Source organism: Rhopalosiphum padi, chromosome 4 (genome assembly GCF_020882245.1).
Source record: "Rhopalosiphum padi isolate XX-2018 chromosome 4, ASM2088224v1, whole genome shotgun sequence".
Classification (NCBI taxonomy): domain Eukaryota; kingdom Metazoa; phylum Arthropoda; class Insecta; order Hemiptera; family Aphididae; genus Rhopalosiphum; species Rhopalosiphum padi.
In genome coordinates this window covers 16,107,412-16,126,035 of record NC_083600.1, presented here as the reverse complement: position 1 = coordinate 16,126,035, position 18,624 = coordinate 16,107,412, and the positions used below count along the sequence as shown (strand labels likewise).

The 18,624-nt window shown below is 30.4% G+C and overlaps 2 protein-coding genes across 2 annotated transcripts in view; both read left to right on the top strand.

Annotated features, from left to right (window-relative positions):
- The window catches only part of LOC132931019 (myb-like protein AA), a 162,398-nt gene that overhangs the window by 68,661 nt on the left and 75,113 nt on the right, over nucleotides 1–18,624 (top strand). The gene's annotated exons all lie outside the window — the stretch shown is intronic.
- On the top strand, nucleotides 7,464–10,881 carry LOC132930452 (52 kDa repressor of the inhibitor of the protein kinase-like). The gene is made up of 3 exons (XM_060996334.1): nucleotides 7,464–8,935; nucleotides 9,002–10,045; nucleotides 10,124–10,881. Exons 1-3 carry the CDS (start codon nucleotides 7,717–7,719, stop codon nucleotides 10,300–10,302), a joined length of 2,442 nt encoding a protein of 813 aa, XP_060852317.1. The 5' UTR covers nucleotides 7,464–7,716; the 3' UTR covers nucleotides 10,303–10,881.

Sequence of the window (18,624 nt, the reverse complement as noted above, 5' to 3'; positions counted from 1 at the left end):
TAAACATATTACTGACATCGTACAAATTCGTGGCATGAAAAATATAAATAAACCCGTAATAGGAACATCTATATACATTGAATAGCATAGAGAAAATACAATTTAATAATTTAGATGGAATAACTATGTATTGTTGGACGAAAATCATTTAAGAATTGAAACTTTTCAATAAAAATATGTGTATAAAAATTAATAATCCATTATGTTTACTATAATATCATAATATGAAAAATACGGTTGGTAGGTACTTATTTTATCTGATTATTATGCGATATCGTCGTGTTTCGTTGTTTATAAATCGGCCGCGTATTTATCAATATTATTAAACACGCGTACAAGAAAGTTACATAATATTGAATGTCATAATATAAGCTTTTATGTAGTACTTAAACATGAACAACTATAGGAATGTGGGTAGATGAATATTTAAATTGCAAAACGTTGCCGTTAAGCCAATAAAAGAAAACTAGTTATACTATACGAGCACGCCGCACCATCAGCGGTCAATGTTGTGTTCTTTTCCCACAATACATATCCACTTTACATCTCACATGCACGTGCACTCGCGTATTATTGTAAATTCAACCACATATTTTATAACCACCAAAATCGCACTCATGAGACCGCTAAAATGTACATAGTCGAAATTTCCCTTCTGCATAAATGTATTATAAATTATAATATATTATATTATAAGCGTCGATCGATATGGGTTAAAAAATTATGTCAAACACACGGCGGACGTCACATGTACCGTATATTATATCAGTCGTATTATGTTGTGGTGATGGCGAAATGAATTAGAGCAGAAACCGAAATGTCAATCAAAATCCCCAAGGCAACCCACGAGACTGTGTCGAATCAACCGAAAAACCTAAATTTCGATAAGTATTTCATGTAATTTAAAAAAAAAAATATGTCATTATATCGTATTATATATATTATAATAACTGAAAAATAAAAATAATAATAAGCATTAACCGTATAAAATATTTTCTAATATTGATATTGTGGAAACTCATGTAATTATATATGTTTAGATTCAATTATTCGATGATAAATAGCTTTTTACTAAAATTGTGTTGGATCACCAGCTAAATCGACTTTTTTTTTATATAATGATTGCGTTTTTATACGTACTGTTTGCGAATGTCTTTGTCATAAACATTATTATAAATTTAGCAATATAATCTCTGTTTTTCACTATCGTGACTCGGCGATGCGTAGCTAGCGTGAAACTAAAACTTAAGGCATAAACCTAATAATATTATAATACAATGTTATGTTATAATCTGTTAGTAGAATTTAATTTGCTTAATTTACTGTGCATGTGGCGTAATATATAATAATATATAGGTACGTACTATACTGTCAGCCGGCGAATTGCAAACAATATAGGTAATATATTTATATGATGTATCTACATTCTACATCATATAATATATAATGTATAATATATATATACACGATGAGGCGTTTTTTTTTTCTGATTCGATAATTTTTCTGTTTTTTCTCTGCTCTACACGTACGCGGACAACAAAGATCCAACGAACCGGAAAAAAGATGACTGCCTAGAAGAATAATAACCCGGGTGTGGAGTAAGGGGGTTAAGGTCTATACAAACAAAGCATATACACACACATATATATATTATACGATATAAACAGCCTCAGTCTCGGCACTCGCATATATGAACGTATTAAAAGCGCATTTAACGTTCATTAATCAGAGCCGTTCTTGTTATCTCTGTGGCAACGGCGAGCGCGTGCTGCAAGTCATCGTATGTACAAAGTAGCGCACCCGCGAGAAAAAAAAGAAACGACGTTATGCGCACTCCACTACCCCGCTATATATTATTATACCCCGTATTAGACGTATATTATGGTATATATATTGGTCTATTGCTTTGGCACGCCACTACGATACGCACTGCTTATCAGTAGCGATGGTTAATTACTGAAGAAGGAGCCCGGAGGAGACCCGAGTCACAATAACATACCCGTCGTGACATGCCGCCGCTGGACACTCATCAATCACTATATGTTTACGATATTATTATATCCTCGTCGACACGCACAAAGCTCCTTCTTCTTGGACCTAAGACCTCCATCTCCCACCATATAGTAGGTATAATGATAATTGTAAATGCTCTGCACCCATGATATAGCGAGGATCAATACCAATTGTACATACATGATGCATACATAATATGTAATTATATTGTCGGTGTAGTGTATTATACTCATAATAAAATAGTTTTGATATTATTACGTACCAAATAAATTGTATATACGTGTAAAGGGTATACGATATTATATAATAAATATTGTTAAATGTTGTAAACTTTCAAGTGCAAAACAGATTGCAGTAGCTCAAAATATTCCCTACAAAATCACTATTATTTTACCCAGGGGTACTATTGTATGAAAATCGAAAAAAGACACTGTCAGTGTTTTCCCCGTGAACGATCGTAAACTACGCTATCATACAAACGATTCTAACATAAAATAGCCCGTCTATTAATTGTCATATTATGCTTCAAATCAATAGTGTTTAAACCAATTTTTAATACACCTATATTGAGTGGAATCAAGATGAATGTGATTTTTCATCGACACGAAAATAAGGCTAAATAAAACTCACTCCTCGGAGGTTGTATGTATGCATATGGTAACGGCGGTGAACGACTTGGAAATTCCAAAATGAAATGAACTCGCGGATAATTTGCCATCGACGTAGTCGTCGAGCACAAACGCGAAACTGTAATGTAATTTAAAAGGAAATAGGAGGCCGTTCAAGCGGGACTAATGCGACGAACAACGTATATATATTATATATGGATAATGTATAAAGAAAGAAAAAAAACACAACTCAATGTGTTTTCATCGCCCGAACCACCCACGTCTGTGGAAAATAAATAAAAGCGCTCGTCGTGTATTGGGTAAAGGTTTTTTTCATTAATTCTACGAGAGAAAAAAAATAACATTGCATTTTCGGCACAATGTAATTTTATTTTTTGCAGATGACGAATATATTAATTTGCACCGCACACATGTCTCTGCACGTGGTGACACGATAATATTGTTATTAAAGTACATATATTCTCATTTTGCGTTACGATTATAATGGTACAACACGGTGTTAAAGAATATTCGTATAATATAGCTAGACCCGCCCAGCACTGAAGTTTGGCGAACGTGAGTGAAAAAAGATAGAAAACCGGCTCGTCACGAAAAACATCACCGAAACACAATAAATATGTCAAGCGATGGGACCGGATATAACGTTATCTTGGCAAGCGCGTAAAAATGACTTCATCCATCATTGCTGCAGGTCCCTGCTCGAGATAATTAAACCCCGTGTAACAACGGAGACGTTGTTTCTAAAAAGTCACACGCGCCGTTTTAAACGTTATGATTGATGACAACAAATATTATTATCACCTACGCGAGCACCGTACGACAGCGTCTCAGCCGTTACAGCTACTATAGCTATGTTTATAATGTATGCATATATTATATATATATATATATATATTCAGGAGGACCAAGGACCAGAGTTCCAGGTCGTTATGTACTATTTTATGGTATAGTAGTTGTATATAAGCTTGTTACAGTGCATTGCAATAGCAGAAGTATATTTATAATTATATACTTAACGGGTATAATAAATAGTATGGTATAATTACTGTAAGAATACGTTTTTTTATTATTTTTTAAAAATGTTAGTAATCAAACCATACGATCGAGATATATATATAGCACAAGGTATGATATTAATATACTATAGTACTATACATGCATAAATGTATTTACTATAGGGTGCGTATTTTATTTGTTATAATGTTTTGCGGCGATGACGCGATGTGCGATTTGAAAAACATGTCAGAACGAGCTATTAAGGGCGACGTTGTTGGGAAAAACGAAAATCGAAATGAGAAAGAAAGAAAAAAAAGCTGTTCAAAAATTTTACAATCCATCATTCTGTTTATTCTTTTGGCTACCGATTTTTCAGCGTTTCTCTCACTGAATATATATGTATATATAACGTATATACCACCACCGTCTCTCATTATTGCCCCGACCCCTACGCTTGCAGATCGGTACCTATATATATATATATTATGTACGAATGGTATAAGTTTGGCGTGAAAAGTTTGAAGTATACACGTCGTATAGTCGTCGTATACCCACTGTGAAAGTTTTGCGTCGAACGATAGGGATTTGACATAACCGGCGTTAAGTGTCTGGGTATGGATTTCACATTAATCACCCCCCTTTGGGCGCGTCTCACTGCCCCGCCCGCGTAATGACAGTGCGTCGAACGCGTATATTATATAGATATATAGTTTATATATATATATTGCTGCAAAAGTGGTGATAGTGAGGAGGTAGTGGCGACGTTGGTAAATACATATATACATATCACGCTTTATCTTGTCCCCGTTCTGCTACCTCTACTATAGTCGCTATATATATATCTATCTCGGCATACCACCTATTTCTCGACGATGACTATGGTAAAAAATATATATTACATTGTACGCACGGGGATCATCATCAACTTATCCCCTAACCTTCCTACATTCCCAACCTATACATTACGCATACTCTCCGTCGTCTATATATAATAATAATAATATAAAAGACGTAAATACCTTTATATATATATATACACTCTAGATCACCCGATCGACAAAGTATATAGACATATAGCTTGCATGTACACAAATAATAACGATGATAATAATGGTGGGCCTTAGGAAAAAAACACGTAAATAATAATTATACGTATACATGTAGATCACGGGCAGCCATAAAATATAATATGTATAATAACGAAAAGAAGAGGATATAGCGACGTGTGTGTTTTTCAGTGGCAATGCGCAATGTGTGCCCATAAATAATTATAAATGACAAATCGTTCACGGGCCGTTTAGACAAAGCTGGTTACACGGTAGACAAATCAAAGCGGTTGACGCTGCAGAGCTGTACGCATATTTTATATCGAGGAGGAAGGGTCCCTAGGGAGGTCCTAAGTAGCTTACATAAATCAAAATGCTGCTGCTACGATAAAGAAAAGGGTTTGGGCGGCCACCAAATGTATATAGGCTCAATAGTATATAATATTCTAAGAAAAAGCAGCGGCAAAATGTCATATACATCGCGCGCGCAATGTGCCACAGTTACAAGTAGGTATCTATTTAAATATCACTGTGCGTATATATTGTGTAATAATTCTTTTTATTTTTTTATTCTTTCATCCATCCATATGATCCATATGTGCTTCGCAGCGAGACAAACGTCTCATAAAATAATATTTTAGACAACCGCAGCGGCGCCGTCACCGTGTCACATATACACATCCTACGGATGTTAAAAATTGTGTGTACATAGGGTTAAGAAAGATTGTTTTTCTTCTTCCGCAAAGTAAGACACCTACGTGAGAATGTCCCAGATACTAAAATATCCCTTTTGGTTTCCGTGTAGATGTTTTTCAATATCAGATATTATGTCATCTACACCTACTATACATATTATTATTATAATCATTGTATTGGAACGCTACTTAGTTGCTGGAAGGTGGAAGGGCCACGTTCTTGGTGAAAATTCTGAGGAAGTCCCCCTCTCATGACGTATGTAATTTTTTTGTCCATCTATACAAACAATATATATATATATATATATTATATATAATAATTAATATATTACGTTTAATTCCTACAAAAGTGGTCTGGGTCTAATTAATAAAGAATTTGAATATAGTACTACGATCCTTTATTGTGTCAGTAAATAACAGCGTTTGAATATGGATATTAAAAACATAATAATACTTATATAATATATTTATATTAATACTTATATAGTTATATGTATAATTAACAGCATTGGATTTTAAAATACGCTAGTCTCAAAAATACGTAGGTATCTACCGACTACCGACATAAGCATCGGGTGAAAATAAAACCCTTTGTTCGTCCCATATATCCTATATTGCATTTGATATTTTTCGTGGGTGTATTATCGACGCACATTGCGCGACCAGCCGTCGCCCGCTGAGCACGTATACGTATACATGTGCACATAATAATAATTGGCGACTATATATTATACTATAGCATTGTCGGATAATATTATATATTATGATATATATTGTATATATTATATATTATACTCGTATACGATAGTACAACGGCAACGACGAGTGCTACGCCGTCGTAATACACGTTATAATCTGCTCACTATATGTATGTATAGAGAGTGATAGAGAGAGAAAGAAGAGTCAATTTCACAGACTTCTCGAGGATTAGACTATACACACACATACACACAAAGAGATGTTACGCGTATTTTATATATATAATATGTATGTAATACGTATACACTGTATATAACTCATGTCGTTGCCGTAAAGCCGTCCGCAGAGTGTCAATACGATAACGGCGCACTGCTACATATCAGCCTGTGCGAGTGTGCGCGCGTGTGCAGTGTGTGTGTGTGTATAGTGGTAATGATGACGGCGGGCCCATATTGAAAGATTACGTTGCTGTTCGGTGAAAGCGCGCCACCGAGTCGTCACATATTTAATACGTATAGTCCCTTCGTGAGCGCCCCTTGTACCATCAGTAGCTGCAGCGCGGTGCGGTTGCGCGGGGTGAGCTTAGACTTTTATACAAAAGCCTCCGAGGCATTACGCGGCGGGGTCTCCTCCACCTGGCCCGTGGCCCGGTGTGTTATTAACACTTCCTCAATGCCGCGCCAACGATTACTTTACAAAAAAAAAGCTTTCCCGTATTATACTTTTTTTTTCTTATTTTCAACACCCTCGAGCCGGCTGAGGTTTATAATATCATCACTTGTATGTCATATTTCCGTACCACTAATAATAATATAATGCTGCACTATTGGGGTCAATAGTACAATATAATATAATATAACAGTATTATGATGTTTTATGTCCGACATAACGTATTTTACGTCGAAACCGAATATTTGTGTCCATCCGTCTAGAATCTAGATCGATTCGATCGTATTTGGTTGATATGCATTGTACCTGTTGTACGTGTTATGTATATATAATTTTGTCATGTCTACTATAATTTATGTAGTATATACCTATGATCTTCGTTGCGGGCACATTTCATTCTGACTGCGCATTTCCGCCGGACAAAACAATCCACGTAAAAACCGTTAAATATTATTATTATTCGATGAAACAGATTAGTTTCGAGAACTCGACACAACGCATGCACCAGGGGCGTATACAAGGGGGGGGCGATAGGGGCGATCGCCCCCCCCTGGACATTGTTGAATGTGTTTCATGTATAGGTGCTTACATATTTTATTATAATATTATATTACAAAAATTAAAAATACAGTGCATATTTTTTTTTTTCATATTTTTTTTTTTTTTTTTGGAAATGGATAATAGTTATCAAAAACCTGTTATCAATTAATAAAACATCTATAACCAATTATGGCTGTAGATAAGACTGATAAGAGTCAAAAGATTATAGATATATTGGCTGTAATCACAGATATATACAATAATTATTATTGTTGTTGTATCTGTGGCAGTGTGGAGCTATTATAATTGTGATCGTCTACAACTTACAAGATTATGTTATTTTTTTTTTTTTTAATACTATAATCAAATTTATTTTAGTTCACGTACGACAGACGACAGTACCACACTGTAGCAGGTTAGTTTATTACTATGGATTCTATGAAGCGTAAACAGCCTTCTCTCTTAAATTATTTTCCAAACAAAAAAATATCGTCAACAGAGGTAAGTGATTCAAATGAGCCAGTAAATGTTTCCCAAACAGCAATACCACGAGCAATACCACAACTCAATGTAATTTGTGATGATAATAAACAAAATAATATAACATCAGATTTAGTTTTCGATAATGATATTGGTAATTTTATTGGTAAAAAACTTGACGACCACACAAAATGTAGACTGTTGGAAAACCCTTGGAAACCACTGAAAAACTTTGAGTATCCATTCTCCATTCACAAAAAAAAAGGAAAAGAGGAAAAACGTTTTTTAAGAAATAATCATTTTGACCAATATCCGTGGCTAATATATTCTGTATCAAAATCTGGCTGTTTCTGCAAATATTGTACACTTTTTTTAACTCACAATAAAGGTGGAAAACAAAATACTGAAGAATTGAAAAAACTTGTAACATTACCACTCAACCAATATTCAAAATTACTTGGTAAGGATGGATATTTAGAAAAACATAATCAAAATCATTACCATCAGGATGCAATTTTAAAATCAAGTGACTTTTTAAAAACTTACAACTCACCTAATAAGCAGGTTAATAATATTCTAAACAGTGAACGTTTAAGACAAGTTCAAGAAAACAGAAACCGGTTAAAACCTATAATAGAAACTATAATTTTTTTGGGACGCCAAAATATACCTTTCAGAGGGCACCGTGACTCAGGACAAATAATATTTCATGATAATGAAGACTCTAAAAATTTAACTGATCCAACTTATTCTATTGTGAAGAATGAAGGTAATTTTCGCGAACTTTTGAAATACCGTGTTATGTCTGGTGATACAAAATTGAAAAATGACTTGCTTAATTTTAATTCAAAAGCTAGTTATATTTCTCCAATCATCCAAGAAGATCTGATTAAATGTTGTAAGGAAGAAATACTGTCGTTTATATTAGATGAAGTAAATACAAATCAATTTTACAGTATTATCTTTGATGAAACGACCGATGTGTCTCATATATCACAAATGAGTTTAACTTTAAGGTACATTGATAAGAAAAATAACATTTATGAACGTTTCGTTGGTTTTATCAATTGCCATGATACATTTAATAGAAACCAGACTGCCATTCCAAATAATGATTTGTCAGATACATTGATTGATGACCATTTATCTAAAGAACCGAAGCTAACAGGTGAATACATTATTTATTTAATTGTATTATTTTAATTAAAAATTTAATTTACCTTGATTTTTTCAGGAAATGTACTTGGAAATATAGTAGTATCAGAGTTAAAAGAAATGTCACTTAACCTTAAAAACTGTATAGGAATTGGCACGGATGGTTGTTCTGTAATGACATCAGTGTTAAGAGGAGCTGTGCAAGAAGTCCAGAAAAGCTGTCCAAATGCTATATACAGCCCTTGCACTAATCATGCTCTAAACTTATCAATTTCTAAATCTTCGAAAGTCCAAATCGTTAGAAATACTATGGGAATTCTCCAAGAAACCATTTCATTTTTTCATTTATCTTCCAAAAGGAATTTCATCTTGAAAAATTACCTTAAAAGTTCCAAAAGTTCTAAGACATCATTAACCAGTTTGTGTGTTACACGTTGGGTAGAACGTCACACTAGTATAATAGACTTTGAAACCAACATGTCAGAAATTATAGAAAGTCTAACACATATATCTCAATTCACAGATCAAGTATCATCATCTAAAGCTAACTCATTACTCCTGAGTTTGTGCAATTGTGAATTTATTATAACATTGTATATATTATCAAATATCCTCAGTATTACACTACCAGCCAGTAAAATGTTACAAGGAGTTAATTTAGATGTAAGTGCTGCTTCCAGCTGTATTACCAGTATAGTACAAAATTTAGAAGATAAAAGATTAAATGCTGAAGAATATTTTAGTGAAATATTTCTTGAAGCTAAAACTAAAATGATTGACTTAGACATTGAAGTCAAGTTACCAAGATTAACAAAAATTCAAAATAAAAGGGCCAATACTCCTGCAAATACACCAGAGGAATATTACCGGAGAGTTGTGTACATTCCCCTAATTGACAATATTTTAGAAGACTTGAGATCAAGATTCCTAAATAAAAAAACAACAGCTATTTTTCAGTTGATTGAATTTATTCCAGCTAACATAATCAACAAGTCTTCACTCGATGTCAAAAAAATGATTGATACAGTAATTGGACATTTTATATTTTTGGATATAAACATTAACATTTTAAAAGGAGAAGTTGATTTATGGAAATCAAATTGGATTTCCAGGAAAAATGAAGGTAAATACTAATTTATTAAATACAATTTGCATATTGATTGGTAAAAATCACATATTTTTTATTTAAAATTATTTTAAGGTCTTAAAATACCAGAAGATGTATTAGAATCTATTGATGAATGTCATCCAGTCATGTTTCCTACAATTAGACAGGTTTTAGTAGTATTAGCAACATTACCAGTAAGTATCGCATCAGCAGAACGCAGCTTCTCTACTTTAAGGAGGTATGCATGTATATTTTGCTTTTCTTTAAGTTAGAAGAAAATAATTTTGGTAAAAAGTAGGGCTTAGAACTTATGTGGTTTAAAATATACTAAATATACATGCATTTATGCACTCTAAAGAGTACAAAATATATACATATAGTATGAGCAAAATCAGTTTAGATTTTTTTTACTACTAGTTATTATTTATGACATAACTTAACTATAGTTAAAAATGCTATCATATTTATTTAATTTCCGCTATTTAGTATTACTTTACTTAAATAGTCTGATTTAGATATTTAATTGATTTATTTATTTAATTCTGTGATTATTTTTATAAATTTGTCCTTTTTTGCTTTGCATTAATCATAACTCCTTTGGCTTTTGGCTGTTTGCTTATTGCTTAATGCTTTCTGAAATATGTTGCACCAGGTTAAAAACATGGCTGAGAAGCCAAATGTCCCAGAAAAGGTTGACAGGTTTGGCTTTAATGAACATACATAGAAATATTGATATTGACATATCAAAAGTTATTGAACGATTTTCAAAGACAAAAAGGAAATTGGATTTTGTTATTTAATATTATTTTATTATTAATTATTATATATTTAATAAAACTATTATTATATTATGTGGTTATTATAATATGCTTTTATATTTATATGTACCTATGTCCTATGTCAAGTTATTTTATTTGGTATTTTGGTATACTGTTGATGTTGTTTACAATAATTAATGTTATGGGTTATGAAAGTGGGTAGAAATCAATTATTGAAGTTTAAGCAAGCGAAACGATCGAACAATTTTGATCCGCCAATTTATTAATAATCTGTACACTGTCGTTTATGTACAAATTTTTTTATAAGAATCTATGATTTGAATTCAAATTTCGCCCCCCCCTGGAAGAAGAGCTGAATACGCCCCTGGCATGCACGTCATATTATAACCACTCCTTCGTGTAGGTTATGTACCGCAAAACAGATATAACATTTTAAAAACATGATGTATTCATATTATGTATTAGTGTGATATTATATCATATTATACAGCATATTGTAATATCATTGTTATTGGCTGCGGATCTATTTTGTACGACGCCATGACGCTCATAATTATTATCCGTTTCAACACATTCGTACCAATTTTCAGTGTTATGTCAATCATATCCATATAATATTATAATATATAGTCACGCATATAATATTATAATGCTTTAATACACGACATACATATATCATTACGTGTATCCTTCTAGGAATTTCCGGCACATTGTTATAATAGTAATAATTAGTCGGTTACTACTTGTGCGCCGTATGGCTATACTCGTATACATAACAGTGGTTTAATTTTAAATTATCGTAATAGCGGGTATATTATCTGTGCCGAACATTTGATACCTATCTGACTTTCGGTAGACTACATATTATAATTTATAGTTCTTCTCTATAATATTAGTATCTAAACTCAGACAACGCCAAATTATATATTTTTTCACACAAATAGATTCATAATGTATACATCGTGTGAGCAATAACGTGAATATTATAGTACTTATTTGCTATTATATAAATTTCAGTATTCATATTTTTGCGTGATTGCGCATTAATATTGATAACTTTAATAATTATTTAATGTTCTTATCTTTCTGGCCGTTGTTATCTGTAACTTTCACGTGTGTTCATGTATAATTTTTATATTTTTATTAACCTACCTGGCTATCTACTACTGTAGTGCTATGGACCACAATTTCGAATAATATTAAAATCACTGCTATGACGTATTTAGCTGTACATTTACTATCATATCACATGACCATTAGACAATTCACATCGACCTTTTTCGATTCGGTTTATTTTGCTGGCGTCCAGGACGAAAAGTTTCACATGTGTTTTGCTTGCGGCCGAAACAACAGATAGCAGTCACGTAGGCGTGGTGATTTCCAGCGCTGGCCGAACTCTTTCAGTAAAAATATGTTTGATTCTTCTCTGCGATCCTAATACCTTTATACGATATTTTTCAGTCTCATTGGGATCTTAGAAATCCTACAGATCTGGCACCCATAGCTTTCTGGTCTCATGATATATTTTTATGATTATTATATATAATAAATGGTGAATAATTTGAAGGAAGATTGTCAACTTTTCTTAAACTCTCTAATTATATATATATATTATTAAAATACTAAAATTAGAAAAACATATTTATTATATTTACACTTAAATAAATAAAGCTATCTGGAAACTTTATAGATAATTATTATTTTTTTATAGACACCACATTTTAACATTATGGTTGAAATGAGACAAGATTGAGGCATATATTATCATCATGATTAAAGATATATATCTTACAATTCTTATAAAAACTATTGTAGATAACGATAATGATAATAATATTAACATCTATTATTATATTATTATAATAGATGTGAGTGAAGCATAATTACCTATATAAATTTGACTTTTTTTTATGAGTGCCGTTATTATAATGATTAATTTGTGTTCACGTTAAAATCCAATTATTACACATTATTTATTATACTACTATAATAATAATCAAATTGTTTTTTTTTAAACACAATTATAATTTTCATAAACAATCAATTTATTTTCGTAACGTATTATTAGAATACAAAATTAGTATTATGTCACATTATTTAAATTAATACATTTCAACTATTCGGACCATTCGAGTATAGCCAGTGTAGGTTTTGTAAAAATATAAAAAAATTCCTTGACTTAAACATTGTATAAACTACATTTTATGATATTATGTAGTGTTTTTGAGCACCTATTTATTTATCTGGGGATAGGTACACATAATTTTAAACACGCTGATAATTGTATTATAATGATAAGATGCGGGTATAAAGAATAATTAATTTCAGCGGTTTAAAATATCACATATATTTTTATCGTGCATAAGTAGATAATGTTTATGTTGTTAACGAAATGTAGTAATCCTTATTGCTATAATAAATAGTTGTGTGATATATTATTATATACTACAATGTAAAAAAATTATTAATTCTTTTAAACATTATTAAACACATGCCATAGAACAATGATATATTTAATGGAAAAAATCTCTTTGTATACACAAGCAAGTTTAAAATAATGTTAATTTTTTTATAATCGTTCCATACTGCAAAAGAACTGTAATTAAATATTTTGTTCAAATAGCAATTATAAGGTTTCTAAATTATTACTTCCATCACAACTGTCGTTCCGTTGAGGAATTTCTTCAATTTGTGCAGAAAATTTGCAGGAGGAGTGACAAGTATAATGTGGCAAGCCAAGAGATGAGAAGTATGTATATTTTATGTACTATGAGAGGGGAAGAGAGTCTGCATGACAATCGAGTGTTGTTACAAACTTAAAAAAGAAATAATCTGTAAGCCATTAACATCGTGCGGGGCTAACGATCGATGTACACAAACACTCGGAATTATATGAGTATAAGTATTATTATTAATAGATATATATTATAGTATGTATGTTTATATATGTATATACTGATAGAAGTGCACGCGCGTTGAATGGGTCCGTACAGTTGCGGCGTACAGCGGCGAAGGACTAGCAAGTTAGGGCGTGACGGCTTGGTGGTAAGTATCTATACTGGAAGGGGGGCTAAAAAATACACTAATGGATAAAATGTTTGTCCGAAAACAAACGGGTCCGATTGTTGGCAACAGATTGATGGGCGCCTGTCACTAGTCCATTACCCGAGTCGTCCAGGTACCTATATAATATTATACACATGCGTAGTAGGTATACCTGTATATATCCTATTATTATGTATGTATATAGTATTATAGTTGTGAGTAGTAGTAAGCAATATTAGTAGGTACTGTTATATATAGTAGCCCCGTCGTTGTATGTATTATACATATACATAAATGGATACGCATGTACGAGTATTATTATAATCGGTGCAACTGAAAAAAAAAATTCACTTGGTAGGTATATTAATATAACAACAAATACGCTCGCGTTATTTGTTATACCGTCGAGCTTATTACCTGCACAGTGCACACATATAATAATGACTAAACAAAAAACAAAAACATTTTTTTTTTTTTTTTTAATGTACGAATATATTGTACATAATATATTATATAGGCAGGTAAGGTGGATACACCTATTTGCTTGCTGTTCGTTGCATGTCCATAACCCCGTTGGGTATCGTTGGTAAGTACCGGACGATAATAACGTGTGTGGTGGGTAAAACACGCTTCCGAGAGAATTTCTTAATATAATTAGGTACTCTTTCTGAGAAATGCAGTTTGGACTATAGTTAAAAAAAATCATATAGAAAAATTAAAATCTGTTTGAATTCATTTATATAAGTCAATTATCGTTTTTATAAAATATAGATTCGTGTGTTGATTCATATTAATATTAAGTTTGTTTTAATAGATATTCTTTGTTATCAGTTATCACTTTGTATTGGTACGCAGCACAAACCACAATGTATATAATTAATAATTATTTCATAATTCATAATATAGCGGTATCATAAATTTACTTATTATAGTTGATAACTAACATGTAATACCTCTATTTTATGACCTGCGTATTAAATTAATGGAACATGACATGATGTAGCGGAACCCAGCTTTAGTCAATAGATATAAAAGATACATAATCATTCTAGCTGTATATACCTATCCCATATCCAGGATATTTTATGTCTATCAATATCAGAAAAAATACGTCGTCGTAGCTATTTGCCCAAAATGAATAAGTTTTATTTGATTTTATATTTATTTTTTTTTAAAACTAAAGTCAAAGAAAATAAACATTTACTATTTTAATTAGTTCAACTCAAATATATAAGAAAAATACATTTTTCTTCATAAATATTTAAATAAATTATTTATAACAGCTAGGCTGTTAAATATATAATTATAATACCTACCAGTTACCTAATTATTATATTGCATACTCTTTATTATAATAGTTAATACATTATTAAGTTATTATTAATAAATAATAACCATTATAAGCTAATATTTCGAAATATGGTGTATGATTCTATATTAAAGCTCATAATGTCTAATAAGACATTTTCCAAAAATTATACCATATGCCCATCATCCTTCAACTACCAAGCCTTCAGATGTTATTAAAATTGATAATTCGAAGTTTTTTTTAATACTATAGTACTTATATACTTGTGTATTTCATAGTCATTAGCTTAATTATATATTTATATCACGGTAAATCTTACATTTTATTATCTGGTTTTGACGGGTCCACAAAATTGATCCAAATAGATTTTTGTTTTTGTTTTAATTGGTCCAATGTTCTAATACCCATCCATTCTGTACACTTAACATAAAATAATAATATTAAAACTACCGAGTATATAATTATTACTGCGACGACGGCAGCACGTGATCCATTTATTGTCATCATTAGCCGTGGAAGGTTAAAAAAAACCATACAGGTATAAATATAATATATTATATTATAAACTGTGCACATATACGGTCAGTAGTAATCTGTCACGTCCTTTTTTTCCTTCTTATCCTGCTGGAAATTTTTTTCATTTATAAATAAGTATAGATATATACTTGGTCTTTTTATTTAATATTTATTTCTCTTTTCTCAATTGATGAAACGCGTATATTTTTCCCGACAATCAGGGTCAACCGGGTTCATGGACTGCTGCAATATTATTATCAATTATTATAAATTTTGGCCGTTGTAATTATATGTACAGTGTATGTGTATATTCAACACATTACGAGTATATAGGTACGCGATTACAACAGGATCGACGAAAACACAGACTATATTATAGTCTGTGATGAAAATCACATCGAGGTAATTTCAATAATCGTTGTTATTATAATATTATTATTATTATACTTGTAAGTGTGTAGGGCCCACGCGCATAAGAACGTATAACATTGATGACTCCAATATATGTATATTTACTATAAGGAATCTATAAAGCAACATTGTTTATTGTGTGAAAATTTAAAATAAATTGATAAAATATACAATATTAAATTTGAGAATTTCTTAACATTTTTATTTTTATAATTGCATTATGAAGTTAAATCATAGGTATTGATGAATTTAAATTTGAACTGCTGAACGTAAATTGTTTGTGTTATGGACTTGTACGACAAAAATAACAAATGCGGGTGGGTATCGTATTGACCATATAAAGGTTAGGTGTATAAATTACAAAATAAGTTTCGAGGACTGTAAAATATTTAGTCTTGTAGTTCTTTTAAACATGGCGTTACGTTATAATAACTAATAATGCAATCTTAGACCCATTTTATAATATAATATTACTTAATTATTATAGGTCACCACCTATAGTACCTATATAATCTATATAATCTAATATGTATTTAATATAAGGATGATAATGCGGTGTGTGAAACGGTATACAGTGTATTTAACCTTTGCCCTTGACAAAAGTTACTTATGCGAAAAATATACGAATTAACACTGACTGTGATTTTAATAACGGCTGGAATCTTTTAAAACGGAAAACCATTTAGTCAGCAGACTTGCACAACCGTGTTGGTCACATCTCTCCTACATTGCGTCAGACAATTATTTTTTCAATACAGATTTTTCTTGGATCAACTAAGTATGGGGATTTCACTTAAATTGTGCATTTTAAAATTGAACAAAAGCAGTTAGCCATTTAATAGATATTATTATTATAGCATATTAACGGGATTTTTTAAGTAGGTACTTAAACATATTCATTTTACAATATATCAACACTTCTATTATAATAATTATTATTATATCAAACCAATTACTTTTAACATCGTTATTACTTTTTACCATCTACACGTGTCGAATTTTGAGAAATAAAAAAATATATATTGAAATTATTTAGCTGTACTGCATATTATAATGGTTATTTAGATGTTCATCATAAGTGAGCCTAGAATCTAAATACTAGTCAAATAATTGGATTTTTATATGTTTTTATAGAGGTGAAAAGTTAATGCAAACGCAATGTAGCAAAACTTTTTAATGTTTTTATGATAACGTATATGCTTATATAACAATAAATAATTAAATATATGTGTATGTATAATAATAGTTAATAACTTTTCGAACATTTTGTATAGTTTGATTCTTTTGTACCATATTATTATATAGTACTTAACGAACTAACACTACATTGTCTACATATATGAACTAACAAATAAGTTACATAATTATTACTACTCAAAATCACTGTGATAGTGTATAATCGTGTACACTAATCAATACATTTCATTGTTTTTATTAATATAATATGTTATATATTTAGGTTAAATAGATGAAAAATATTGTTTTGTAACGGAAATCAGACACTTTGATTTCAAAAAAACAATTATTTTTAAAAATATTTATGAAAAAATAATTTATTTTAAATTTAGTAACAGAATGTAGTAAATATAGTAACAATAATAAAAACCATACTGGCCGCAAAAGTGCAAATCACAAACTTATGACAAATTTCCAACTAGATTTTTGCAAGTGATTAATTTTGATACACAAATACTTTATTTTTCAAACTCTTTGAAATTATATGCTTTTAAGACATATTTAGATATTTTTAAGTACATTTTTTACACTAGATACTAAAAAAAAATTATTATAAGATGGATGTTTAGTATTTAAATTATAATAATACATATAAAGTAAAAAGTGTACATTTTAAGTACAGTAGTGTATTGTAATATTTAGGCTTAATTATAATTTATAAATTAACCATTTTGAATTAAAAAACCGCTACGCTTGTATAATGATTTAATTAATAAGTAATGGATAAATGTTAATTATTATAAATTAGTCAACTTTAAATTTAATTATCTTATTTATAAGTTTATTTTTATCTTTAATGCTTAACAGTTAAAAAAATATAATTAATTTATACAATAAAAAGAATAACTATGTTAGTGTGTATAATTTTAACGTTTAGCTATAATTAGCACTTTTAGTGTGATATTAACTAAATGGTGATAGTTAATTAATTTAATGGCTATAATAATTTAAACACATATATGTAATAAACTTACTAAAATCTTTTATTTACCATTGAATTAACTAATTATATTGTGTGTTGTTTATATTTTAATTTGTATATTATTGGTTTTCATTTTTTGTCATTTATAATGACTATAATAGGTACCTAATAACTTAAAAAAATATATATTCTATAATAATTATACACTTCTGTTTACTATAATGAACTTATACTTAAGTAGTGTAAGTACTTAGTCTATTTAAAATCAGGTAATAGATACAAATTTAATACATAAAATCAGTTTTATTTGTCTACTTATTTATTTACTCAAAAAATTATACAAATTTACAATGGAATTTATCATTTCATATTTCAG